The 26,227-nt window shown below is 44.3% G+C and overlaps 1 protein-coding gene across 1 annotated transcript in view; it reads right to left on the bottom strand.

Moving 5' to 3' along the window:
• Positions 1–26,227, bottom strand: part of PAPPA (pappalysin 1) — a 213,735-nt gene that overhangs the window by 38,481 nt on the left and 149,027 nt on the right. The window contains exons 14-16 of the mRNA XM_077835969.1: positions 16,329–16,497; positions 4,703–4,886; positions 107–317 (exon numbers count right to left, since the gene is read on the bottom strand). Of these exons, the coding sequence (XP_077692095.1) occupies positions 107–317; positions 4,703–4,886; positions 16,329–16,497 (564 nt within the window). The remainder of the gene's footprint in view (positions 1–106; positions 318–4,702; positions 4,887–16,328; positions 16,498–26,227) is intronic.

Below are 26,227 nucleotides of genomic sequence, written 5' to 3'. Positions count from 1 at the left end.
TACTCACACAATCCACTAGTACCTAGAGATCTTCCTCTCCAGAATTTTTTTTTAACCCACATCTCTCTGGAATATGTTGTCTGGTTGGTGTTACTGTTTTACTTACTTCTTTGCTTTCCTGGAGGAGCCAGGAACATGGTAACCCGGTTTGCATTTGTACTTGCAAAAGGAGCCCACTTTGTGCTTATCTTCACGGCAACGGGCAGTCTGAAGATCTGCATTAGGAACTAGAGATGGAGCTCGACACATCAGCTCACAAAGGGCCTCGGGGAAGGACCACAGCCCGTCTTCCATACATGTCAAGTTGCTGTTGTTTCCTGGAAAGGACAGTGGAAAGGGTTAACAAAATCAGGCATGGCTATTTTGTTAGGGTATCCTAACTCATACAACAGATCAAAAGATTCCTTGGTTTGCATGTCAAAGTGAGCTATGTATATTTTCTTCATTTATCTTCTGCGTCTTCTACCTTTAAATAACTAAGAACTCTGCTGTCCACAAAGACAAGGTAGCCCTTCTGTGCTCTTTTCAGGAAAGGCTGTGACACAAGAGACATACTGACTGTCTGCTCTTGCATGGATACTTTACTTTGTTCTTTCCTGTTTTGTGGTTTCTCTTAATCTAAAAAAAACCAAAAAGGTCTTTTCTGTTTGAAAATATCCATGCATGGAAAGTCTGCTTGCTTGTTTGCAAAATCATTCATAAGCTACCACAAAACATACACACATACCCCATGGAACTAACATGATGTTGCTGCCATCCTTTCACTCTGCTTGGGTGTGATACCCCTTCTCCCTACCTTGTGTCTGTCCTGTCTATTTAGATTGGAGATTTGGGGGACTAGGGACCATCTGTATTGCATTACAGTGTCTAACACAATGGGTTGGTCCTTTGGCACTAGTACCTGAACATGATTAGCATTATTTGTTATTAATTATTGTCATTAATAATAATGATAATAACAACAACTAAAGTGTTGTTTTCCTTTGGAAGCTTGCTTGGCCAATATCTGAAAGGTAAAAGATATGGTAGGACACATTCATCCCCGGTGTGGCTTCGCTGATTTCACTGGAGTTACACCAGGAAGAATCAGGCTCAGTATGTTTTGTATTTCTTTGTCATTTTATGTTGTATGTAACAAAGGAACAAGCTTTGTCCAAAAAAAAAAAAATCCCACAGCTGTGAGCCAATAACCATTCAAAGACCTAATAGTCAATCAACCCCCCAACCCAGTGCTTCAGAAACAGTGTGGGGAGCTTCACTCACGTTGACAAGTCCCAAACTGAGTCCCATATGGTCTTTCTCATGTGGAAGGATGAGAGCTGTGACATGAGATGTCAAAGCTGGTATTCAAAGAGAGGAAAAATGGAGGAATTCCCAGAGCACAGCAAGACATGCGGAGAAGCCCTCCTCCTTCATTAAACCATTGGTGGCTTTTTTTCTTGCCTTCATAATTGTGGCTGATTGCTGACGTATTTTTGTGAAAACCAAAGCTCTTTCCTATAGCACCAGCCTGCTTCTCTTGTCTGACTCATGCAGCAATTCTGCAGTCCTGCACTGGTGAGACCCTGCTTGCTACTGCAAAGTGATGAACCGTGACATTACAAACAGCGGCTTCCATGACATCAGTGATTGAATTACGTCTGAGTCATTCAACGTCCATCCTCCAGAAGCTCAGTGGCAATGCCTATTAGTCACCATCTGAGACTGTGCAACAAATGATTATTTTATTGCAGTGGTCCCCAAACTGTGGGGCATGCCCCCCCTAAGAGGGCACAGAGGAAGGTTTCGGGGAGTATGAGGGGGGGGGAGGCCAGCCCCCACAGAGGGTGGGGAGAGAGCACCACACAAACCCAGCTCCAGCTCCACTCCACTCCTTGTTCCGTCCCCAGCCCAGCTACGCCTCTAGCCCCAGCTCCTCCCCCATCCCCAGTTCTGCCTTCAGCCCAAGCTCCTCTGGAATGGAGGGGGGGGTGCGGACAGATTCCATTACTGATAAGGGAGGGCACAACAGGAAAAGTTTGGGTACTACTGTTTTGCCGTATTGTTTTGAAAGCTACACTCCAAAAGTACAATGATACTAGCTGTGCAAAACTAAGGGCCAGATCTTCAACTGGTGTCCATTAGCCTAGCACCACTGTGTTCACCAATTGAGGATCCAGTCACTTGTGACTTATTTTATTCTGCAGTGTTCAGTGTGACCATTTTCACCCTTTGTGGTGGACAAATTTGCGCCCCTTGAATTTGACTGTCACAGTTAAAACTTATTCCACTATTTTTTCTCCAATTATTTCCAATTAGATGCCACCTTCCTCTTGGAGAGGATCCCACGTTAGTGCAAAATAATAATAAAAAAGACATTTTGATAAAAATAGGACAACTTATAACAACAGGGGAAACTCATGCCTTTTGAGCAGTTTTATCTTTTTTACTATGGAAGCGTTGGCTGTGGATACATAGTTAAGGTTGAGCTGAATTTTGCACTTAAAGCAGGGATTCAACAATTTTGTCATGAATGGAGAATTCAGTCTGCCCTCCCACAAAATTAAGGGCATTTCATGCACCTCATCTGGAATCCAGAATCAGCACTAGCAGATGAGTTGACATCATACATACAAAAAGCCTTGCATCTCTAGTGTACCTAAATATACAGTAACGTTAGAGATTAATTCAGTGTTGGTGGGTGACAAGCCAACCCGCCTTCAAAGTTCTTTCAAGTTAGAAGCCTTCTTGGTGTACAGACAAGATCAGATCAGGCAGTGGTGAGAAGGGTAGAGATTGCAGGGATGAGCACTTTAGAAGCCATGTGAAATTGGGATAGGCACTCATCAGAGAAAGGAAGGCAGTAGCAGGAGGAAAGAAAGGAGCAGCATGTGTTACTTTGGGGAGTATCATTTAATGGACTCAGGCAGGGAAGGCAGAAGAGAAGGGGACAGGCTGGGATGTGCAGAGGGCTGGGAAAGAGGATGGCAGCAGGAGATAAGAAGATCAGGAAAAGATCCCTCAGGGAACTGAGTGTGCGCCAATGGGAGGTTGGAGGCTGAAGTCTTCTGCTGCCTTCAAAATCAAAGGGAAGGAGCATAAAGGGGAGAATGGAATAGGAAGCAGAGAAGACATGGGAAGGAAGAAGACGGAGCAAGGAAACATGCTCCATTTGGACAACATTTCAGGGGCCAGATCCTCAGCTGTGCTTCAATCAGTACATCCAGTTAACTCTGGGATGTTCAAAAGCCCCAGGGACCATTATGTCCAGTGCATTATCTTAGACTGTGAGATGAGCTGGGCCAAAATCATAAGCTCTGAACTCTCCAAAGTTCAGATGCAGTGTTTTGATTGGGTTTCATCCAATGAAGTTCCTTAAAGTCTGAATTGGGTCCACCCCTAATTATGAACGATCAAGGTCACATGCTGTGCTTGATGGGAGCAGGAAGGAAAAAGTAAAAGATGGAGCTGAGATCACATCTGGGACATCTGCTTTAGTGATCCATCTAGCAGTACCCCCCTCACAGGGGTGCGGATGCAAAGGCAGACCAAATGTACCTCAGTGAACAAGACAGACGAATCCTGAGATTCTCAAATATTCTATTATTGACACAGGGTCAAATCTTGAAAGCTTCTGAACATCAGCAGTTCCTACCAAAGTTGGAAGGGGTTACAAGTGCTCAGCACCTCTTCAGGATTCAGCCCCTGCAGAACATTTTGGGTAACTTAGAGGTTTTTTTGGGGTGTGTTTGTTCCTTTCATTGTTTACTTCCAACAGTCTTGCCATCTGCTCTGAGGAATCCCCTCACCTTTCTCATTCCAGACAAAGCCCTCCCTACAGCTTCTGTCTGTGTGGCATGTGTGAGCCTGATGAAAACTTTGGAGGATTTCTTTAGATGTCAGTAATAATAATCAATGCCCAGAGGTTTCCTTTTGTCAGGCTGGATTTTGATATTTACTCACACTGAGTACCACTTTGCTAGTCTAGTAGGAGTTGACGGGACCACTTGTGGAATAAGGTGCTATTCAACATGAGTAAAGGTGTCAGAAATTGGCCCTTGGTTTGGACTCTCATCGCGTAGCTCAGAATGAACGACCACAGCGCTCCCAGCTACATAAGTCATAGCTGGTGCTGGTGCAAAATTTTCAAAAGCGCCTGAGCGACTTAGGAGCCTATGTCCCATTTTCAAAAGTGACACAGGAATTTAGGAGCTTGAGTCCCATTGAATTTCACTGAGACTTGGACTCCTGAGTTTCCATGTCATTTTTAAAAATGGGATTTAGGCATTTTGAAAATCCCACCCTATGTCTATAAACACCTTCCCCTGCACACCCCAGGAAGTGATACAAGCTTTACTTTTCACTGATGGCATTAAACATTCTCTGCTCCCTCCCAGTGAGGGAAGCCAGCCTGGAGGAATCACGGTTCTGATTCTATTTATTCCTACCACTTTTTAAAGTTTTGATTTTATGGTGGTAATTTTTGCGTTCATTGTTGTTCCCAGCCCACAGTCATCAAGGGACAAGGTATTAAATAAACCCTCACAACATACAGAAAGAGAAGGGGAAATTAACTTCCAGAATAAATAAAACCTGGCCGGTAACTTTCTGCCCTCATTCTTTTTCATGCTTCAACCCCATAGAATAATAAATAATAATAATAACGACTTGTCTGTGTCTTTTAGAGACCTAACCTTAACTTGCAGCAAAATGCCCTCCATACCTTTCAGCAGCGCCGGAGGTCGGCATCTGAAGGAGCATGTCTTTCCGAAAGTCGTACCCTCGCTGCAGTTGAACGTGGCTGGGTAGACATGGTACTGGTCTGGGATGCCACAATCCACTGGTTCACAGGCCACCTGTTTGTTCCATTTCCCGTCCGTGCAAGTCATTGTGATGCTGGACTCCAGCTGAAAGAGACGCATGGCCAAAGACATCAAACCTAAGAATAACCAAATAGCTCCCAGTACCCACTAAGAGCCACCCACAGCCTAACTGCTGCTCATGTTTGCTATCCTATCAGGTCTCGAGCCTGATCATCAGCAGAGGCTTCCAAAGAACATCCAGATGTTAAGGAAATGGTGTCAGTGAGTCAGTAGGGGATATTTCCCCCTCTGAGTTAGCACCAAACCAGTGCTCCCGAAGTGCTGTGTTGCTGGTGATGAGACTTAGAAGGGAAGTCCTGATAACCTGTGGTTGTTATAGAACTGTTGGTGATTTTTCTGCTACTAAGATGTTAACCATGGCATCCTGGCTGAATGTGAATTGGAGGTATTCCTGTTTGCCAACTTCAACTCACTCTCCGGTTTTCACCGTATGTGAATCTCTTCTTCACTTCCGCTCCTTAGATGCGGCTGTATGTGCTGTGAAACAGCTGCTGTGCCTGACCCCAGACAGGGCTGAACATCAAGCTGTAAGGTGCTCTGGCACCCAAGGGACTGTGCTTTGTGATCCATTTCCTGGAGATGCTCACATTTACTCTGATAACACTGTCATCCATTAAGTGTGGCTATTATTATTTACTTGTACTATGGCAGTGCCCAATGGAATCAGGGCCCCAATGTGGTAGGCACTGGACATGCCTCTAGTAAGAGACAGAAGAGCTTACAATCTCAACAGACAAGGCAATATTATTATCCCCATTTTTCAGATGGGGAAACAGAGGCACAGAAAGGTCACATGTGGCAAAGGTTGTACAGAGATTCTGTGGCAGAGCTGGAAATTCAACTCAGATCTCCTGAGTCACACCTAGTGCCTGGGCCACAAGACCATCCTGGAGTGGTTTGGAGGAATGTCCCTCAGAGATGCAGCAGATATCCAGAATCGCTAGATAGCAGAGGACACAGAAAGTGAGGGAACCACCCTTCCACTGCTAAGACCATGAATTTACTACAAAGCACAGGCAGGTAGGGGTGAAGACCACAGAACAAATAACACAGCCAATATTTTAAATGTTCTTTTAAAGCATTGTGGTTAGAAACCAGGGAAGGCCAGCCCAAGAGTATGACTCCTTGCAGGAGAATACAGAGTGGGATAGAGAGGAGAAATAAGAGAGATGTAAGAGACCGAAAAGCAAGAGGCAGCTAGAGCAGGAAAGAAAAGCTACCTGCACAAATCTGCCTGAACTGTAGCAGTCCTGTCACTCCAGGGGATATTTTATTCAGGGCTGGCACAGTCACAGGAGATTTGCAATGCCAAGCATTGATCTGGGTTTATAAAAGCCAGGGAAATTTTTCTAGCACACATCAAAGGGACCTGGAATTCCCTTTTGCCAAAACACCCTAATGGTTTCAACAGAAGTTCGAACCTGTCTCCCTTTGATATATGGTTGTATTCAGAATGGAAAAAGCAGTCCCACAGGCTGGAGACTTCCCAAGTGGGCACAAAACCCCTTTTCCCGGTCACCAAGTTTCTTTAAATAGGAAGCATTGTTGACAAAAACAAAACAAAACAAATTCCTATTGATCCACAGTGTAACATACTAGGATCCATGGAGAGCCTAAGGCAAACTGACATTATGGACATCACTTTCAGAGGATGTGTTTCCCAGGGACTTTATCTTCATTGCTTTCCAAATTGTCTGCACCATTTTTAAATTGTTTATAGACTGCAGATAGAAAGTTACTTGGAGATGTCTGTACTTCAGGAAAGTTGTTTTACGGTGTGAGACTCCACAGAAGAGAAGTGAAGAGATGAATGTTCAAGTATGTAACATCCCTGCCCAACCCCCCCTTGCCTGCTTCTGGTGCACTCCTTGGAGCAGAAGTAGAAATTGGGCATTTCTCAACCACTGAGATTTCCATTATTTTCAATGGACAACACATGGGTTAATGAAGGAGTTCAGGGCCTGATTCAGAAGCTGAGTGATGCCAGCTCCCATTCCATATTTCAGTCGGAGTGGGTGTTCAGTGCTTCTGAAAATCAGGCCTTTTACCTCTGTAGACCAGGGAGACATGCAGTCTTCCCTGCTACCACAATGCAGCATGTGGTTTTGCACTCCAGGCTGTGTGGCTCCATGGTGAGCGGAAGCCGCTGTTTCCCATAAGAAACATTATTATTATCTGCTAATTTCCACAGAACCTATGGCCATGGATGCTCGGCACGTCAATTTCAGAGATTAAAACACAAAATAAAAGCTGTTAATCAAATGCTAAACCAAATACATGCCTCTTGCACTGTGCCCTGAAGGACACTGGACTCAGGCTCTGATAGAAGGCACAGGGAAGCGAATCCCAAAGGCGTGGGAGTTCAGCTCAGGAAACCCAGCTGCTGGGTATGGAGTGTTCTAATGTAGTAACCAACTTCAAGAACTTCCCAGTTGACCTTTGCTTCTGGGAGAGGATATAGAGGAAGAGACAGCCTCTCCAATAGAATCATAGACATGTAGGGCTGGAAAGGATCTTGAGAGGTCATCAAGTCTTGGCCTCTGTGCTGTGGCAGGACCAAGAAAGCCTAGACTATCCCTGACAGGTGTTTTTCCAACCTGTTCTTAAAAACCTCCAATGATGGGGATTCCACAGCCTCCCTGGGAAGCCTGGTCCACAGCTTAACTCCCCTTATAGTTAGAAAGTTTTTCCTAATATCTACTCTAAATCTCCCTTGCTGCAGATTAACCCCATTACTTCTTGTCCTAGTTTCAGTGGACACAGAAAACAACTGATCACTGTCCACTTTACAACAGCCCTTAACATATTGGAAGGCTGTTATCAGGTCCCCGCTCGGTCTTCTTAAGACTAAACATTCCCGTTTTTTCCCCCTTTCCTCAAAGAACTCATGTTCTGAGCCTTTCATCATTTTTGTTGCTCCCCTCTGGACTCGCTCCAATTTATCCTCATCTTTCCTAAAGTGCGGCACCCAGACCTGGACACAGGACTCCAGCTGAGGCCTCACTAATGCCCAGGTGAGCAGGACAATTACATAGTGTAGCTTGCATATGACGCTCCTGAAAAGGATTATTGTGGCTCACAGGGCGTTAAATAACCCGACAAGTCACATCTGAGCGAGCGTTAGGCTTGATAAGCATGGAGTCCAGCTGAGCAGGGAGCAGGTGGGGCTAGTATAAAGCCAGGAAGTATGCAACAGACAGGGGCTGTAATGTGGAAGCCTGCAGTCACTCTCTGGGCTTAGAGAGGGAAAGGAGGAGACCCAGGGGGAGAGCAGAAGCCCTGGAATCCTGGCCCTGAAGGATGGGTTTACCCAGAAGGTTGGTAGAGCACAAAACTGATGGGGTGGAGTAGGAAGAAGCTCAGGGAAACAGCAGCAAGATTTGGGACAGTACAGACATTGGCTGCTGATTCAAGGATTCCTAAGATGGAACCTGGAGTAGTGGGTAGGCCCGGGTTCTCCTACCAGCCACTGGGGAAGTTGCATTGCCTTGGATTGGAGGACTGCTGGGTAGAATACCTGATCAGCCGGTCCAGTGAGACTGTGACACTCTGGAAGGTGGTAAACACATAGTGACCTGGCTGGAGGGCCCAGCCATGAAGAGGGAGTATCCTGACTCACAAAGAGGAAGCCCTGCAACTCCTGGAACATGAAAAGAGCTGTAGCATGAGCAAGACACAGAAGGGGGCATCAGATTGGGCAGAGCTAACCCCCAGACACAGGTGCAAGGAGGCACCCCAGTGATGAGTAGTGTAACCCATGACAATCCCCCAGAATATTAGCCTTTCTTTCGCAACTGCATCACATTGTTGAGTCATATTCAATTTGTGATACACTATAACCCCCAGATCCTTTTCAGCCATACAACCACCTTCCCATTTATCCCCCATTTTGCAGTTGTGCATTTGATTTTCATAAGTGTAGTACTTTGTGATTGTCTTTATTCAATTTCATCTTGTTGATTTCAGACCAATTCTCCAATTTGTTAAGGTTGTTCTGAATTCCAATCCTGTCCTCCAAGTGCTTGCAACCCCTCCCAGGTTGGTGTCATCCACAAATTTTAGAAGCATGCTCTCCACTCCATTATCCAAGTCCTTAGTAAAAATATTGAAGAGTACTGGACCAAGGACTGACTCCTTCGGGACTCCCCTAGATACATCCTTCCAGTTTGACTGGGAACCATTTATAACTATTCTTGGAGTAGGATATTTCAACCAGTCGTGCACCCACCTCAGAGTAATTTCAACTACACCACATTTCCCTAGTTCGCTTATGAAAATGTCATGTGGGACTGTGTCAAAAGCCTTCCTATAATCAAGGTATATCTACTGGTTCGCCACATCTACTAGGCCAGGAAACCTATCAAAGAAGAGAATTAGGCTGGTTTGGCATGATTTGTTCTTCAAATTTATGCTGGCTATTCCTTATAACCCTATTACTCTCTAGGTGCTTACAAACTGATTGTTTAGCAATTTCTTCCAGTATCTTTCCAGGTATTGAAGGTAGGCTGAATGGTCTATAATTCCCCAGGTCCTCTTTCTTCCCATTTGAAATACAGATACTATGTATTGTGACAGAGTCGGGCCAGATGGCTACAGGAGAGTGATAGAAGGCAGATATATTAGCCCCAAGTTAAGTAGTTCCCTTTTTCCCGGGTAAGGTAACAGGGAAGGTTCCAGAACAATCAGGAACTTTCTGGAAACAATTAAGGCAGACAGGCTGATTAGAACACCTGCAGCCAATCAAGAAGCTGCTAGAATCAATTAAGGCAGGCTAATCAGGGTACCTGGGTTTAAAAAGGCTCTCACTCCAGTTAGTGAGGTGTGCGTAAGGAGCTGGGAGTGAGAGGATGTGCTGCTGGAGGACTGAGGAGTACAAGCGTTAACAGACACCAGGAGGAAGGTCCTGTGCTGAGGACAAAGAAGGTGCTGGGAGGAGGCCATGGGGAAGTAGCCCAGGGAGTTGTAGCTGTCACACAGCTGTTCCAGGAGGCACTCTACACAGCTGCAGTCCACAGGGCCCTGGGCTGGAACCCAAGGTAGAGGGCAGGCCCGGGTTCCCCCCAAACCTCCCAAGTCCGGACCCAACACAGGAGGTTCCACCAGAGGGGAAGGTCTCTAGGCTGCTTCCCGACCCACATGGCGGATCAGCAGAAACTGTGGGGATTGTTCTTACTCTTTTTTCCCCATGCTGGCCAGTGATGAGGTTATCTGAGTGAACGGCAGATTTGAGCCACAAAAGTGGTCAAACTGAAGGCTACTGTGAATCACTGGGGTGAGCAAAATCCGCCAATAAGTGCAGGACCCACCAAGGTAGAGGAGGAACTTTATCACAGTATGTTTACCTTTTTCCATCCCTCTGGGACCTCACTCATCCTCCAGAAGTTCTCAAAAATAATCGCTAACAGTTCCAAGATTGCTTCCGCTAGTTCCTTACGTATTATTTAAACATTCTTTAACCTGTTCTTTCCCTATTTTGGCTGGTGTTCCTTCCCCCTTGTTAATATTAATTCTGCTGAGTATTTGGTCACCATTATCTTTTTTAGTGAAGCCAAATGGGCATTCAACACCTCAGCCTTCCTGAAGTCATCTGCTATTAGCTCTCTTCCCTGTTAAGCAGAGGAACTACACTTTCCTTTTCCTTTCTCTTGGCTCCTAATGTATTTAAAGAATCTTTTCATTAACCAGGCCCCCAGCCCAGTCAGAGTGTTCAAAGCATTTTCTGAACACCTTGAACTGCTCCCACAAACAGGGAAGTAATACAGAACCTTGAGCCCCGGCGTTATACATTTATGCAGGCCCACCCACTCAAGAAATAGTCAAGCGTGCACTGCACTATTCCTGAAGGGCTTCAGCAGTAGCTGTGTTGTATATTAGTTGAATAGTATAGGTGCAATCAGCTGCAGCCTGTTGGAAATGGTAAGTGACTGTGTTATTGCCCTGTAGCTTAGAAGACATCATGTATCAGCAGTGCACTTAATCTGCACTTATTGCTGCCTCTGTCCTGTATCCTGCTATGGCATGATCATTCTCTGCTGTGTAACAGGAAAATTCAGTCTCTTGTTGCATTCGGCCCTAGGCTTCCCTCCAGTCCTCTTCAGGATAAGAAGAATCACTAGGATACTTCAAACCCTTCAGCCAGTGCACATTATCAGTGTTCCATTGCAAAGAAATAACATATCAGAGTGTGAGATCATTGGCTTCTCAAGCAATTGGTTCCCTACATTGTCTGGTGGGGGCTCTTGGTTTTCAAGGTCATTGATACTGTACTCTTTAAGGCATATCGATCATCTACCATCGTCACTTTAATTAATACTGAAACGCACATACCTTTGTGGCAGAACATCACAGTCATGGCTTTCAGCAAAGAAAGTGAAAGCTAACTTATTTGTTTCAATGTGCAGGGGGAATTTAGATTGCCAGTTATAGTAAATGTATCCAGGGAACCAGCATTCATAGCCCTCCTTTTGCAAAATGTGCTAAAGGCTCTAGGAGGGCTGCAGGTGGCCAGGACTTCGTCCAAAAGATGGCAGATCCAACAACAGAGCATTCCTTAATTCCACAGTGGGACATTAATCAATCCTGCCTCAGAGGGAGCAGCACCACCCCCTGAATCATCAGCTGCATCATATCCGGAAGCACCCATGCTTTTCCTTGCAGCTCTCCCACTAAAATACTGACCAGGCACAAGCCTGCTTAGCTGGGGAGACCTCTCAAGGCCACACAGCCCAAGGCAGCATCTGTGCAGCACTTGGCTTTTGCCTGGGGTTTATTAGCTGTCATTCTGGGCACTTTGTGTTGCTTTGACTGGCATCCCCAGCAACTGCTGCCCTCACTCCTCTGCCTTCCAAAATGAGCCTTATGTAGGGAGAGATTGAAAAAATGAAACACAGTCACCCAGTGTCTGGTGCAGATTAAAGGAACTAAAACTCAGCCAGTCTCATAAAAGTTGTTTCTTGGGACTTCTGACAGCTTGTGAGAATCCACGTCCCCTTCCCACTACCCGAGATCTGTCTGCTCCTTCTTCAAGAGTCGTTTCACGTGTGAAGTTTCCCCTCCTTAAAAATGAACAGCTGTGTGCTCTCCTCTAAGTACTCTTCCTCTGCTGCCCACTTACTGTGCCGCTAATTGAACCCACATGAACTGTGCTTTCTTTGCCTGGCATGATTGATGATGCCTTTGCACAACATTAAGGAGCTGCTGGGTTTTAAGTAATACCTCGCAACCACAGCCGCAGCGGCAGTGGCATCCAGAAGGAGAGATGACAACAAATAACCAAGCGATGGGGGCTTTTAGGGAAGGCAGGACAAAAAAGGGATGGGGGGAGTGGGAGCAAGAGAAAGGTAATGAAAGAAGAAGAGAGGAGGGAGGAAAAGAAGAACAAGAGAGATTACGATGGGAGAAAAAGAAAGGTGGGACAAAATGAAATATGGCTAGAGTAAGAAACAGATGTAGTGGGTAATTTAAAACGGCCCTATGTGGGGAAAGGTGCATTGAGGATTTAGCCCCCATCCGCACACTGAGCTTCTTTTGTCGTCAATATAGTTAGGTGAGGTTGAGAGACAGTTACAGTAAATAGCCAGGCCACCACTTCACTTCTGTTTACTGCACATGGCTTCGCTGTATTCAGGGTTCTGTCACCTGACGGAGTTTGCCCTTAGATGCCCCCCCCCCCCCCAAAAGAGCACTGATTGAATGGAAAAGGTTCAGAAAAGGACAACAAAAATGATTAGGGGTATGGAATGGCTTCCATATGAGGAGAGATTAATAGGACTGGGACTTTTCAGCTTGGAAAAGAGATGGCTAAGGGGAGATATGGTCTATAAAATCATGACTGGTGTAGAGAAAGTAGATAAGGAAGTGCTGTTTACTACTTCTCATAACACAAGAACTAGGGGTCACCAAATGAAATTAATAGGCAGCAGGTTTAAAACAAATAAAAGGAAGTATTTCTTCAGACAATGCACAGTCGACCTGTGGAACTCCTTGCCAGAGGATGTTGTGAAGGTCAAGACTATAACAGGGTTCAAAAAAGAACTAGATAAGTTCATGGTCGATAGGTCCAACAATGGTTATTAGCCAGGATGGGCAGGGATGGTGTCCCTAGCCTCTGTTTGCCAGAAGTTGGGAATGAGTGACAGGGGCTGGATCACTTGATGATTACCTGTTCTGTTCATTCCCTCTGGGACACCTGGCACTGGCCGCTGTCAGAAGACAGGATACTGGTCTAGATGGACCTGTGGTCTGACCCAGTAGGGCTGTTCTTATGTTCTTATCTTCATGTCCCAGGAATGGGTAAGGACCGGGACTCAACACAGACCGAAAGGCTGAACAGTCTTTAGCCACTGAGATGGAGATTTTCAGAAGTGCCTAAAGGGTGATAGAGATTGACTTTCAAGGGTACTTGTGCTCCTAAATCTTTTTTTTTTTTCCTTTTTTTAAATCTGCCCCAGAATTCTCTCTGTTCAGTCCCTAAAAAAGCCTCACCCTGAAATGTCTATGAGAAATTCAGCTCTGGTGCTGAAATCAGGGCATGATCATCAATCATTTTCATCAGCATGGCAGTCCTCACTGTCCCTCCTGCCAAGAAGGCTATAGATCTTCATGACTCTCTTTCAGATGCCTGATTTCCTTCCCTACCCAACACTATGGAATACCAGCTTGTGCAAAACTGCTTTCCTTCTCCCTTTCTCCAGTTTCCTTCAGTTGAACGAGTGGAACATGTTTCCAGTTCTGCACAAAAAACCACTGTGCAAACACAGAGATTCCATCCTAACCCAGGGCAAAAAAGGCCACTGGTTATAGATAGTCAACAATCCATACATCCTATTTTACTTCTGAACTACTGTCATCAGAAGAGAAACTGGAAGTTGGGAAGCAATTGAGGAAGGACAAAAACAAATGAAAGGAATCTAAACTATGATAATTAAATTCCAGGATTTCACAGAGCTTTTATTTCTTGTGTGAAAATAACCCAAATTCCAGCCTGAAGCACCTGACTGCAATGAAATAAAGAACCCCTGTGTGGAGCATGGTGATATCTCCTAAGCACATGCATAACTTTAAGCATGTGCTTAAGTGCTTTGTTGATGAGGGATGGACTCAGGGTTCGGATAAGAGCATTGTGACAGACAGTGAATCTCGTTGGCTAGTGGAATTAACATCTCAAGTTGTGTCATATGAATCAGATCAAGTCCTGAATGCTTTGGGGGCAGAAAAAAAGCACACTTTGAAACCAGGGTTCTCTGATCAAAACCATACAGTAATAACTGGCTTCAATCTTCCCCATTAGGGACTTTTCCCATTTAAGTGATACGGTGTTGGTGAAACAATTTTAGTTGTTTTATTTGGTTTGTGGATTCCTGTGTTCTCAATGTAAAGATCTAGTCCAACTATTTCCCTGGTCAGTCATTCAGGCTTGTTTGAGACTTTGTTTTCTAGTCTGCAAAAATGCTCAGCTGGAGCTAGGGTTCTGGTGCTGATGCCAATTAAGATGGAAGAGGCCCAGCTCATGGGGTCCTGTATTTGTTTTGTAATGGAGTTGAAAGGGCTGACTCATTCCCCTCCACTCTGTCTCCCCCTCAGTGATCTTATGAAGAGCCCAGTATTTTACAAATCCAGACAAGCTGCTGAGTGTGGCTGTTTTCCTTTACATCCCCCACAACACCACGCTTGTTGCCCCTACCACAGAAAATAGTGCCTATGTGGAACACCTGAACTAAAGCACTGTTGGTCTCATGGGCAGGACCCAACTGGTTTTACGTACACAAGTCTGAGAAGAGGGAACCAGCATGTGCGTATCGGAAAACTCCAAAGCTTTGCCCCCAAACTTAACACGAATCCAGGGAGGTTCTGCATGTGAGAGTCATGGGACAACTCCCCCTCCCCCACATTAACTCTCTCCCCGCAAACTGCAGGGAAAGCCGGAGTGATTTTCACAGCTCTGATGGAGTTCAGCCCCCTCTCCGGGCACTGAAAAATCATCCCTGCCTGGGGATGACTTATGCCTGGCGCGCACAAGAATCCTTCTGAAGAGCAAATAGTTTGGCTTTGGAATGCACCAGATTGTAGCAAGTGTCAGGTATTTGGGGGTGGGAGTGGGGAAAAAAGGATTCCAAGGAGGGTTCTCCAAGGTTTCCTCTAAAAGGTCTTTGCACACACTCCACACTTCCTGTAACACACATGAACACTCTGCCATGCTATCAACACACACCATAGATTTTCCAGGAACAAAGTATAAATATTTCCAGCACAAAATGAATGTAAAATTTGCTAAGTGGTGTTGCCTTCCCTTCTGGGTTTTGTTTAAACAGGAAAACAAATGAACAGTTTCCCCTGTCCCTTGCCCTCTCTGCCAACAAATGCACTTGTGGAATGGGAGGCTTAGCTCATCATTAAGGGGAGGCAGCATATCAAGGTCTGACCCCCCCCCCCTTTTTTTTTAAGTCTGAAAAACCCGGGTACACTTTTCCCCTTGTTGTCGTTCATGTTTGTGCATCTCTGCACTGTCAGGTTTCTGGCTGGAAGCCGATGGAATGAAATGCTGCAAAAGAGGCGTGGCCTGTGACATTATCAGGCCAAGACAAAAGAGAAAACACCAGAAATCTCACCAAAAAGCTCGTGCTCGTAAGATTCACAGTTCAGCTTTGCAGACCTAATAAGATCAGATAAGGTCAGAATAACCATCTAAATGTTTGGGAATTCTAAATTTCAGAAACATCTGAGGTTCACCCATCATTAGAACATGTTTCTATAGAATTGCCCCTTTCTCAAACAAGAAGACATATAGAAGCTACAGATTTATCTAATCTTGCTATAGCTGTTTGGATGTTGGGAAGGAGTGTAGTCTACAAGCTCAAGCATAGATTTGCGGATGAGGATACCTGGATTCTATTTTCAGTCCTGACAATGCCTACCTGTGTGATCTTGTGTGAGCCATTTGGCCTTTCCGTGCCTCAATTTCTCCAACTGCAAAGGAAGGTAGTAATACTCAACTTCTCTCTCTTGCATTTTATGAGGGGCAACAAAATTGTTTCTAAGCTGGTTGGAAATACTTTCATGAAAGGCTTTCTACAATAAGACCCAACTTTTTATCATCCATGTGATGATGAAGGAACCTCCAAAGCTTTGGACTTTCTATTCTGATCAGCTCTCACAATTTAAGAACTTCCTGTGAACCTATTCCAACTTTCTGGGTTGGTAAAAGTGACCTTGAAATCTCGTGAAAACAGGATTTCTTGTGACACTCCTGGTATGTCCTACTCCTGGATCAGACCAGAAATTGTACCATGAGAATGGACTTTCTTACGGTGTTCCAGTATTTCCTCTGCTGCTGAGCCTGGGAGGGACTAGGAAGTGCAGAGGCATGTTTGAAAAAGATTTTGAAATGTAGATGAAAGTGTGGGTCAGTTCCTATTTTATCCAGACTTATATTTACCCATCTCTCCTTTTGGAGAACCCCCAACACACCTGGCTCTTGACAAGGTCATCATCTCGCTGTACTTGCAGAATGTAGCCCATCTTGCAACTCACACTGCACTGGGCACCGTTGTAGAGCTCCCCACTGGTGCAGTTCAGCACAGCATTCTCAATCTCCAGCTCTTGACAGTCAGTGGCTTCGCAGGAGTAGTGGACACAGCTAGTAAGGAAACAAGAAAAGGCCCCTTTAGTTCATTTTTGCAGAACAAGGCTACGCTGACAAATGCTTCATTGGTAGGGCAGCACGTACAAGTCACACAGCTTGCATACTGAACTAGTTTTGCAAAAATCATCCGGGAACAGTAGGCACCATTGTCACACTTCCTGCTGAATGAGTGCCTGCTGGCAATGACACCTGCAGCACATTATAGATGTTGTGCGTCTGAACAAAATGCTGGTGCAAGGGGCCAGGTCGTCAATGCTCGAGAATGACATTTGGTTTTTGTACAGGATACACAGAACACGAACAGTGTGCACTGCAGCATCTCAGGCTTCCCTTCAGCGCTCCACCAAACCTTGCCAGAGAAGAACCATCTTCAAGGTTTAGGGATGTTGTTCGGTCTCCAGGCACCATCCAATCTTTGGTCTCTGCTGAAATTACAAGGGTCGGACCATACCGATAAAGCCGGTGTTTTTGTGATGCTGACACCTGTTTTTGGGGAACTGGATTGAGACTCAAAGGACACAACTCCAGGTATGTAGCTAGTGATAAGCTCTTATCAGTTTGAACAAGCTCAGTAGCATGCTGTCTTTTCAGATCACTCCAATGCTGCCTTCCTGTCCACAAAGCATTTGAACAGATGGAACCTCTCTGTTTCCTCGCAGGAAGTGATATTAACATTTAAAACAATTTGCAAAATAGTGATTTCTTTTTTAAACGACACATAGAGGATTGTGTGCAGCAAAGTCTTTCAGTCTATGATAACCCAGACACAACAACTACTGAAAACGTATCCAGCTCAGGAACTTGAGCATTTACCCAGTGGTTCTCAACCTATTTAATACTGTGGGCTGCAAATGCAGCTCTCTGTGTGTTACCTGGGCCGCACCCACACAATAGAGATACTACCTGCATGGCCCTGAGAATGTCACATGGGCTGCAGCTGGGGGATGATTGGGCTGCAAGCTGCCTGCGGGTTGAGAAACAATGATTTACATGACATGCATCCGACGAAGGGGGTATTCACCCATGAAAGCTTATGCTCCAATACGTTTGCTAGTCTATAAGGTGCCACAGGACTCTGCCGCTTTTAATGATTTACATGACATTTTTACATGGTCAAAGTGTCGTATGGACACTAAGTCAGGGTTCTCAACCTGAGGCTCTCCCTCCCCCGCCCAATACTATAAAAACTCCACAGCCCACGTGTGCTACAATAACTGGTTTTCTGCATATAAAAGGCGGTAGCAACCAGGGCAACTGCCTGGGGCCCCATGCCCGTGAAGCTACATTGCTCAGGCTTTGGCTTCAGCCCCGGGCGACGTGGCTCAGGGCCCTGGGTTTCAGCCCCATGTGGTGGGGGTTCAGCTTTCTACCCTGGGCCCCAGTGAGTCTAATGCTGGCCCTGCTTGGCGGCCGCCCCTGAAACCTGCTCGCGGCCCCCCAGGTGGCCCTGACACCTGGTTGAGAACTACTGCACTAAGTAACTACCTCATGATATCCCTGTGAGGAAGCTGGGTCAGTGCAATTAATCCCATTTTAGAGCTGGGAAAGGAGATACAGAAAGGGGAAATGACTTGCCCAGAGCCACACAGAGAGTCAAAGGTGGAGCCAGGTTTAGAACTTGGGACTTCCTGAGTCGCAAATCAGACTTGGACACAGTATTCTGTCGCTGTATCAAATCATTTCTCTTCCAACTAGGAAATAACCCCGCCTGGGAAGTAACCTACGCTTGGAATTCAATCATCCCTTGCTTCTTGGAAGCCTTTCGCTGGAATGAGTTGGGCTGCTTATATCCTTTGCATTCGGACGGACTCCATGGGCCCAATTCCCATCCCTTTCCTCTAGGTTGGTGCTTCCCAGCCTAAGTAAGCTCACAGTATCGGAAAGACGCTGCCACAATTCCCACTTAGGACCAAACTGTGAACGAGTAGTATCCTACTCCATAAGCTCCATTTCCATCCCACTGAAATCTCTGGTACTGAGTCTTTTAGAAGCACTCCCTCAACTAGTCCTAGAGGCAGCCACCCTTACTTAAAATTGAGCAGCATCTTACTTTGCAACTAGTCCTGTTGACATGAGTGGAAGTAATTACTGAAGAGGGTCCCACTTAACATTCATAAGGCTGTTGAATCTGGCCACTAAAAGGGAATGGATATTGAACCATGATGGTTTGTCCAATCCTCACTACACATTCCAACTACACCTGTGCACTGAGGCTAATTGTTATTTTGTTTTCCTCCATTTTTGGACAGTGATGTTTTGTATGTGAGTTTCTTCTGCCTTGGTGCTTCACTGAGAAGTAAGTTGTGTTGTTGAGGAACAAAGTGAACATTACTGATAATTCAACATATCGAATAAGGAGAAATCTGTTCTCAAAAATACATGTTGTGAACCTTGTAAACCTTGCAGGAAGAATTAAACCCTTCTGCACAAAAGACAGATAAAAATAAATAAAATAACAGATCCTTTTCAGTAAATATCTGATGTGCACCAATGTACAGCATATTGATGCTACCCTGAATTCAAGCCTTGAAGGATATCATAGGAAGGAATAAACCTGAGAAAAATTAGGGCCAAATTCTGTTGTCCTTACACCAGTACAAATCTGGAGTAACTCCACTGAAGTCAACAGAGCTAGTCTTGATTTACATTGGTGGATGTGAGAACAAGAATCTGGCCCCCAGATGACCATTGATAGTCGTACAGAACTGAAATGCCAGAGGCAAAAGCATTAAATAACACTTCTTGTGATGTTCCTCTTTCTGTTTACAAGTCCCCTTGTGGTCTTAGCAAATGACTGGGGAACATTTTTAGCAATCCCTCGAGGCTCCAGATTATGCTTTGGTTAGCAGGCTCATCCAAGCAGCTCTCTCGGCATGTAACTCTATAAGAATGACTTCATAAAAAACAATACAACCATTCACTTTTTGTAAAACAACAACTACCACTACCAAATGTTTCCAATTTAAATACTTTTGGCTCTCTTGCTACTAGTTCCAGTTTGGTATCAGCTACTGTCAGCTGTAAATCCCAATGACTTTGGGAGTCACCATCCTGAACCGAGTGCTGCAAGTACAGAATTAAATAGGCGAAACAAATATCAACAAGAAAAAACATCCAGACAGAACCCATCATGCCCATAAGCACAAAATGGTGGGCTGCACCATTCCTTTCTCAGGTACTACCACGTAGGAATGGGAAAACACGACATGTTCAAGAAACCATACATTCCTAAGGAACGAAAGAGTAAAAAATCTGAGAATGAAATAATTTTTTTGCCTTAATCCACCTTCTTAAGTGTGGACAATAGTTTTTCAACGAATGACTTAATGAAACTTTGCACTGTTCAACGGAGGGTCACTAAGCAGATTTCAAAGAAGGGTATGTTACAGACAGGGAAGCCAAGGTAGAGAGAGGGTATGACTCAATATTTTCAAAAGTGGTCTCTACATTTGGGTGCCCAACCTGAGACCGCTTCAGTGTGATTTTCAGAGGTGTTCCGCACCTGTAGCACCAGCTGGAGTCAAAAGCAGCTGCAGGGGCACTAAACTCCAACAATCCGGCCCTATGCATTTAAAGCTGTGCACCTAAAAATTGGGACACCCACAATGAGAGACCACTTGGTTTTGATCTTCACTATCAACTTTTTGCATAGCTTGATTCCTCCTGACTCATCTCTCTGAAGATACCACTGGTTTGGAAACATAAGGACGGTTGTATTACTATCTGTATCTTTTCAAGTACCTTGTCTCCAAAGCTCTCTAACCCCTGACACTCAAATCTGTGATGCTGGCTTTCAACATTTCTGGACAAATCAGGAAAACCTGGAAAAGTATGTGGGGAAGGGGAACTATGCACTCCTCCAAACTCATCCACATCTTTGCAGACTGGAGATCTTGAGAAATACGAGATTGTGAGTTCTATGAGATTTCTAGTGCCTTTTGCTTTCAGCCATGTTGGAAATAATACCGCACCGACAGGCTATCTCACAGTGTGGCACCAATTGAAACTGGGAGGAGAAGAGACACGTGACTTTGTTAAAATATATATTTAACCAAAGTATTTTGAGCTTCACAGAAAATTTGAGTTCAGGTCATATCTATGCTGAAGTTCTGAGTTAGTTTTTATTTTATCTTTTATCTTATTTATTTTATCTGAACCATTTCGCCAATCTCTAATCTAGATATGCTCAAAACTTGAGCTCTAATTCCCCTCTTCTAATATTGGCCCTGATTCAGCAAGGCACTTAAACATGAGCTTATCTTCAAACATGTGCTTACATCCCACTGGAAGTATATGACATCAATGGGACTTAAGCATGTAGTTAAGTGATCTGAATGGGAACCCCAGTAACAGAATCCTGGAAACATCTGTATTGTTATGTGTTTGTACAAAATTATGACAATTAAGAGGAACTCTTCCTTCCTTACATAAAAACAAAACAACACCTCCTGCTTTGTAAAGCTTACAGCAGCCAAATATCTTTCCCTAATCCTGAGGTCAAACACTTTTTTCCAAGAACTCATCCTAACACTGTGCACCCTCATTATTTAAGTAATTTCCTTAATGATCTCTCTGCCAAATATACTTGTATAGGCAAGCACAAAGACACACAAATGCACCCTGACATACAACAGAGGGTCAATTCTGACCTTATTTTACACAGATGTAACTACCTGTGTAGTTGAGGATAGCTTTGGGCCTTAGATCTTAAACATTTCTGTCTACCCTGATTCTATGACAGTGCACATAACACACACACACACACACATCCTCTACCCATGTTTCTAATGTTCTCATCATCACCAGGTCTCACTGAGGTGGACACAAGAAAGCAGAGATGGACATTTCTTCTGGTCTGTCTGGAGGGCACTTGTCAACCGAGAAAAAGCAGACTCTCTCTCTTTACGCAAAACAAAGTAGGCTTTGATGAATGCTTTAGAAAAGCAGATGCATCAGGCTACTTCCAGTTACACTGCTGGTTGCAGTTATACAGTTCAACCAAAGAAAGATTTGAAAATCTTGTTGTCTGTTTAGTTTCTTTTCTCCAGCTTTCTGCTAACATCTTGTCGATTCCTTTGTTCTGAAGCAGAAGTTCTGAATATGTGTAAGGCAAATATCAGAATTTATTAGACAGAGGGGATTGGATGGGTCAGGGGATTTGGAATGGGGTTCAGAGCCTTTCATTTTAGGTTCTCTGCTTCAAATCCTATCCCTGATAGTGATCAGAAATAGTTACCAGCTGTTGGGTATTCATTCAATGACTTGGGTGAAACTGACCTCAGCCCAGTTCCCAGAGGGACCTCAGTGGGAATTGTGGATGTATATGTTGATAGGAGTGAAGTGCAGAAAGAAAGAAGGTGCGCGTGTGTGTGTGTGCGTGTACGTGAGAAATAATTACCTGAACACTTCAGTGCTTTCTAAAAAGTTTGGCTCTAAAACTGAGTGAACTGAAAGGAAGGAGAGGCATAGCCTACTGATTAGAGCCATTAGACTGACTGGTTAGCCAGACTCCTAGGTGCCATTCCCTGCTTTGGAAGGGGAGTGGTTCACAGTGGTTAGAGCGGGGTGGGGCAGGTGTCAGGACCCCTGAGTTCCACTACCAGGACTCCATGAAAATTTTTCCACCTGGTTCTCCTGCTCTGTGAAATATCATGTCCAGTGAGACTTCTGCTGAAATGAAGACCTCAAAATGCTCAAGCTTTCAAAACACCTCTAAGATCTCAAGGCAGCTAAGCAGTGTTTGGGAGGTGTGTGTTAACAACTGAATGCCTTGCAGTTTCTCCCTGTGAAAATGTGTTGAAGAGAAAAAAAAAGCGCACCACATTCTAGCTTAATAAAAGCCAAATGATGCTGTTTGCCAATTACCAAAACAGGGTGAAGGTTAAAACCCCATTGAATTATAACCCAAGTCACGGGCCAAGACTTCTATGATTAACAGCTCTCTGAGAAATTCAGTAATTTCACCAGAAGCAGATTGACCGCAATTGCGTAAAATGAAAGAAAGCAGAAGAGTTGGAAACTATAGCAGAATGAGTTAAGAAAAGGAGCATTAAATAACAAGTCTGAGATCAGAGGAGGAGGAGATTCTTTTTTGTTTTCTCTTTAAAAAAGTCACAGGAGGGACTACAAAAGATGATCAGGTTTGTTATGCTTTTGCAGATGATTGTCTTCTTAGTAATTTCTTCTTGGAGACAGAGAGAGCAGGAGAGAATTGAACGAATGCTTGAAAGGAGAGAGAGGCCACCTTTCTGAGAGGGTTGTGTTGGCCCATCGAAGAGAGAATTCTCAGATGGAAGGAATTTTTTTAGGGCAGGGGTGAGGGGAGGGGATTGCATGTTGTTGAGGAATGGTTTATGCTGGCTCAGGTATGCCAGGTCATGCACTTCTGTGGAAGGAGCTGAGGGTGCATGGTTTCCAAACCATGTCTAAACAAACTGTAGGTCTGTTATTCAGATCCCGATTATTGCACTCAGGGAGCTGAGAAGCAGTTGGGAGATGCTGATTTTATTTTAGTTTATTTTGCCTACAGCCCTGTCCATGACATAAAGAGTTGTTAAGTGTGTATCTGTGTATACAGGCAGAGATTTATATGTATACGTGTATCGTTACATAGACATAAGTCAAAGGAGTAAAAAACACAGCCCACCCTGCATAAGCTGGTTCTTGGCTGCTACAGTGAGGTTGATAGTAATAAAACAAGGTTCAATGGAACTGGGAAAAGCAAATGTACTTTCTTCAAACTATAAAATACACACAGTGGTGACATAGTTATGTAACAAGAAAACATGCAGTACCTGTACCAGAGAACCACATAAAACAGGATACCATTGGCCTTCCCACAAAGGGGAAACTTATCTTCATTATAAACAAGGAGTCAGTGGAGAACTGTAAAGCTGAAATGCTGTTGGGAAACCAGGAATTCTAGCAGTTGGACCAAGGTGTCTGCCTAAGCTGTGAAGCTGCAGTTTCCATTAGAGTAACAAATCCATGACAAAGTGAAGGAGATGCCCAGCTCTTCTTGTGAACAAGGCATACAGAGGTTGCCATGAAAATGTCAGCACGCAAGAACAGTGGGCACGCAAGAGATCACATTGACTCCCTGCACCATGAAAAGGAAATAACCACAGTATCTCAAACCCAGGTCTGGCAACCACTGATTTTCCCTCGCAATCACCGTACACACATCTTCATGGAAATATAGTGTCTCCTGGGTGGAAGCAAATGCTTATATGGGCCTGTCTTCGATCTCTTGTGCACTACTGTAAATAAGGAGTAACGTCACTGAAATCAGTGGAGCTGTACAAGTGTAGAACTAGTCTGAGAGGAGAATCAGGCCCATGGTATCGGCTCTGAGGGTGTCATGTCACAACCGCCCATGTCATTTTGACAGCATGTCAAAAGTCCCACTGTCAGCTGCACTGGAAAAAGAAAATCAGTGGAAAAATAAGGAATGCAATGTTATGAACACTCCATAAATGTCTTATAAATTAAGGTTGGAATTTCCAAAGTGCCTATGGACATTAGGAGCAGAAATCCTAATGAATTTCAATGGAACTTGTGCTCCTAATTTCCTTAGGCTCTTAAAATACCACTCTAAATATATACTTTTAAAAGGGAGAGGGAATGCATGTTTTATTCAGTCATCAGGGTGACCAACTCGTGACAATGGGAAAGATGAATTCACACCCAAAATAAAAGCTGTGTGAACCTCTAAAAGGAGGTATATTCCTCTTCTCTCTCTCCTCCATATTCAGACTCTCACCCAAGCTTATAAGCATCTGTATATCTGAGGATACAATTCTCCCCAACCAAAATAATTCTCCTTGTGGGGTGGGGAAGAATCTTTTCTTGCAGACTGAAGCCAAAATTAGAGGCAAAAATATCCACGTTTATCTAAGGAAAATGAAGGAGGAAAATCTTATATTTGGAAAGCAAATTTCAAACAAAAGTCACCTCATCAAATGAGACCTGGGCCAATGGGAAAGAGGAGTAGAGAGACAGTTCCTGGAAAGAGAATGCATGTGTGCATGCTTGTATGAGATCAGCTGGAGTCTACCATCGAGGACAGCCCAAATGGGAAATACATCAAGACAGCTTGGCAGGCTCTGCAGAAGGGAACAGGAAACCTACATGCAGGTTCTGATCTGGTTAAGAATTAATTTAAAATTAACCCTCTTTCTAAGTTCATCTCAGATTGGGTAAATAAATGAAGCAAGAAGATAGCAGCTAACTCCCAGAGGTCTGGAAAGTTGCTCATTTCTTGGCCTCTTTGATGCCTGTCTTAACACTCCTTTCCCTATAACATTCACTCGTTCAAACTATTTTATGGAGGGGGGTGGGCGGAACTATATATGGTCTCCACAAGCAGTCTCACCATGCAGTGATTTGCATTCCCACCATTAGGGCCTGATTGAAGGGAATGGAAAGGCTCCTGTTGATTTCAATCCTTCTTTCAGAAAGTCTCTAAATCCTTACTTGAAATTGGAAGCTTTATTCATAATCCAGTACTTAGCCATAACCCGGATGTCTCTGAGTTTTACTATTTTGAATAGGTGAGACTCTTACTTTGAAAGTTTGGGATCCAATGGGCTGCGGCTTAAAGGGGGTCAGCCATGTGTCATTAAAAACATGGAGAGAAGACAGAGTGGGCAATTGTTATTATTGTTAAAGAAATGTTTCGAAAGGTTAGTTTGCTCTGTTGCAGCTGAGGTCTTGCCTAAGGGGAAATGTATTTTTTTAAATCAAGGAAATATCTTTTCTAAACACACAGCACTTCTAATTTCACAATAAATGGTTCAATTTTACTGAAAAATAGCGAGAGAGAGAAATGGGGCACTGTTTCCGAACCCTCTCAAACTCCACATTGCTCCTAGCTACTTCCTTCTGACGGGTCGGTTTCTTTCTCTCTCTCTACCTCCTGCACTGGGAGTTGGCCAGACTTCCAAACTAGACCTCTCATCTGAAACTTGATCTTGCTGAGTTTGGGCCTCTGAATTTATACAGCTTATTGCACAAAATGATTGAATCTAGGTCAGAACACACTGACTGAATTGATTTAGCTATAGATATACTCCCCCACCCCTCGGAATAAAAAGTGAGGTCCTAAAAAACCAGCCAGGAGTGCTATCAAAAACCTGAGAGTACTACTAGAATCCTAGGAGGCAGAGCAGGGGCTTGTGAGGGAATGCAACTTGCTTGTTTTATTATTGTACTCTACTCAAACTGCTGCTACAGTTTGACTATTACTTGCAGCTTTGAGCGTAGTGAGAAAAAAACCCATGACTTTTATGTTTTTTGCTAAGTTCTCCCCACATCCTTTCAGTGCCTTTCTGAAAAGATCCATGAGACTGCAGAGACTGGACTGTGAAAGGTCACAATCTCTTCATGATGCTGCAAAGCAGAGATGGGGAGGGATTGGTGATGACCTATTGATATGTATCAATAGCAACAATAAGCTTATTATAGGGCCTTTCATCCTACAGGGTCCCAAAAAGCTTTCCAGACCATGGGAAAGAGCCACAGAATGTTCTGGGGGCCCTTGACTCACCTTATAATCAGTAGAAGTGATAGGTACTAAGCACCTACCATGAGGTGCTTTTCAGAGTCAGGCCTAACAAAGGCACAGGAATCCCTTAATTCACCATGGAAGTGCATCCATAGTAATGCTAATGCAGTTTAGAGCAAGGACTATACTTGTGAGAGGCTAACTCCACTCCTTATTGGA

The sequence above is a fragment of the Eretmochelys imbricata genome, chromosome 16, assembly GCF_965152235.1.
Source record: "Eretmochelys imbricata isolate rEreImb1 chromosome 16, rEreImb1.hap1, whole genome shotgun sequence".
Taxonomy (NCBI): Eukaryota; Metazoa; Chordata; order Testudines; family Cheloniidae; genus Eretmochelys; species Eretmochelys imbricata.
This window is presented reverse-complemented; position numbering and strand designations above follow the sequence as displayed.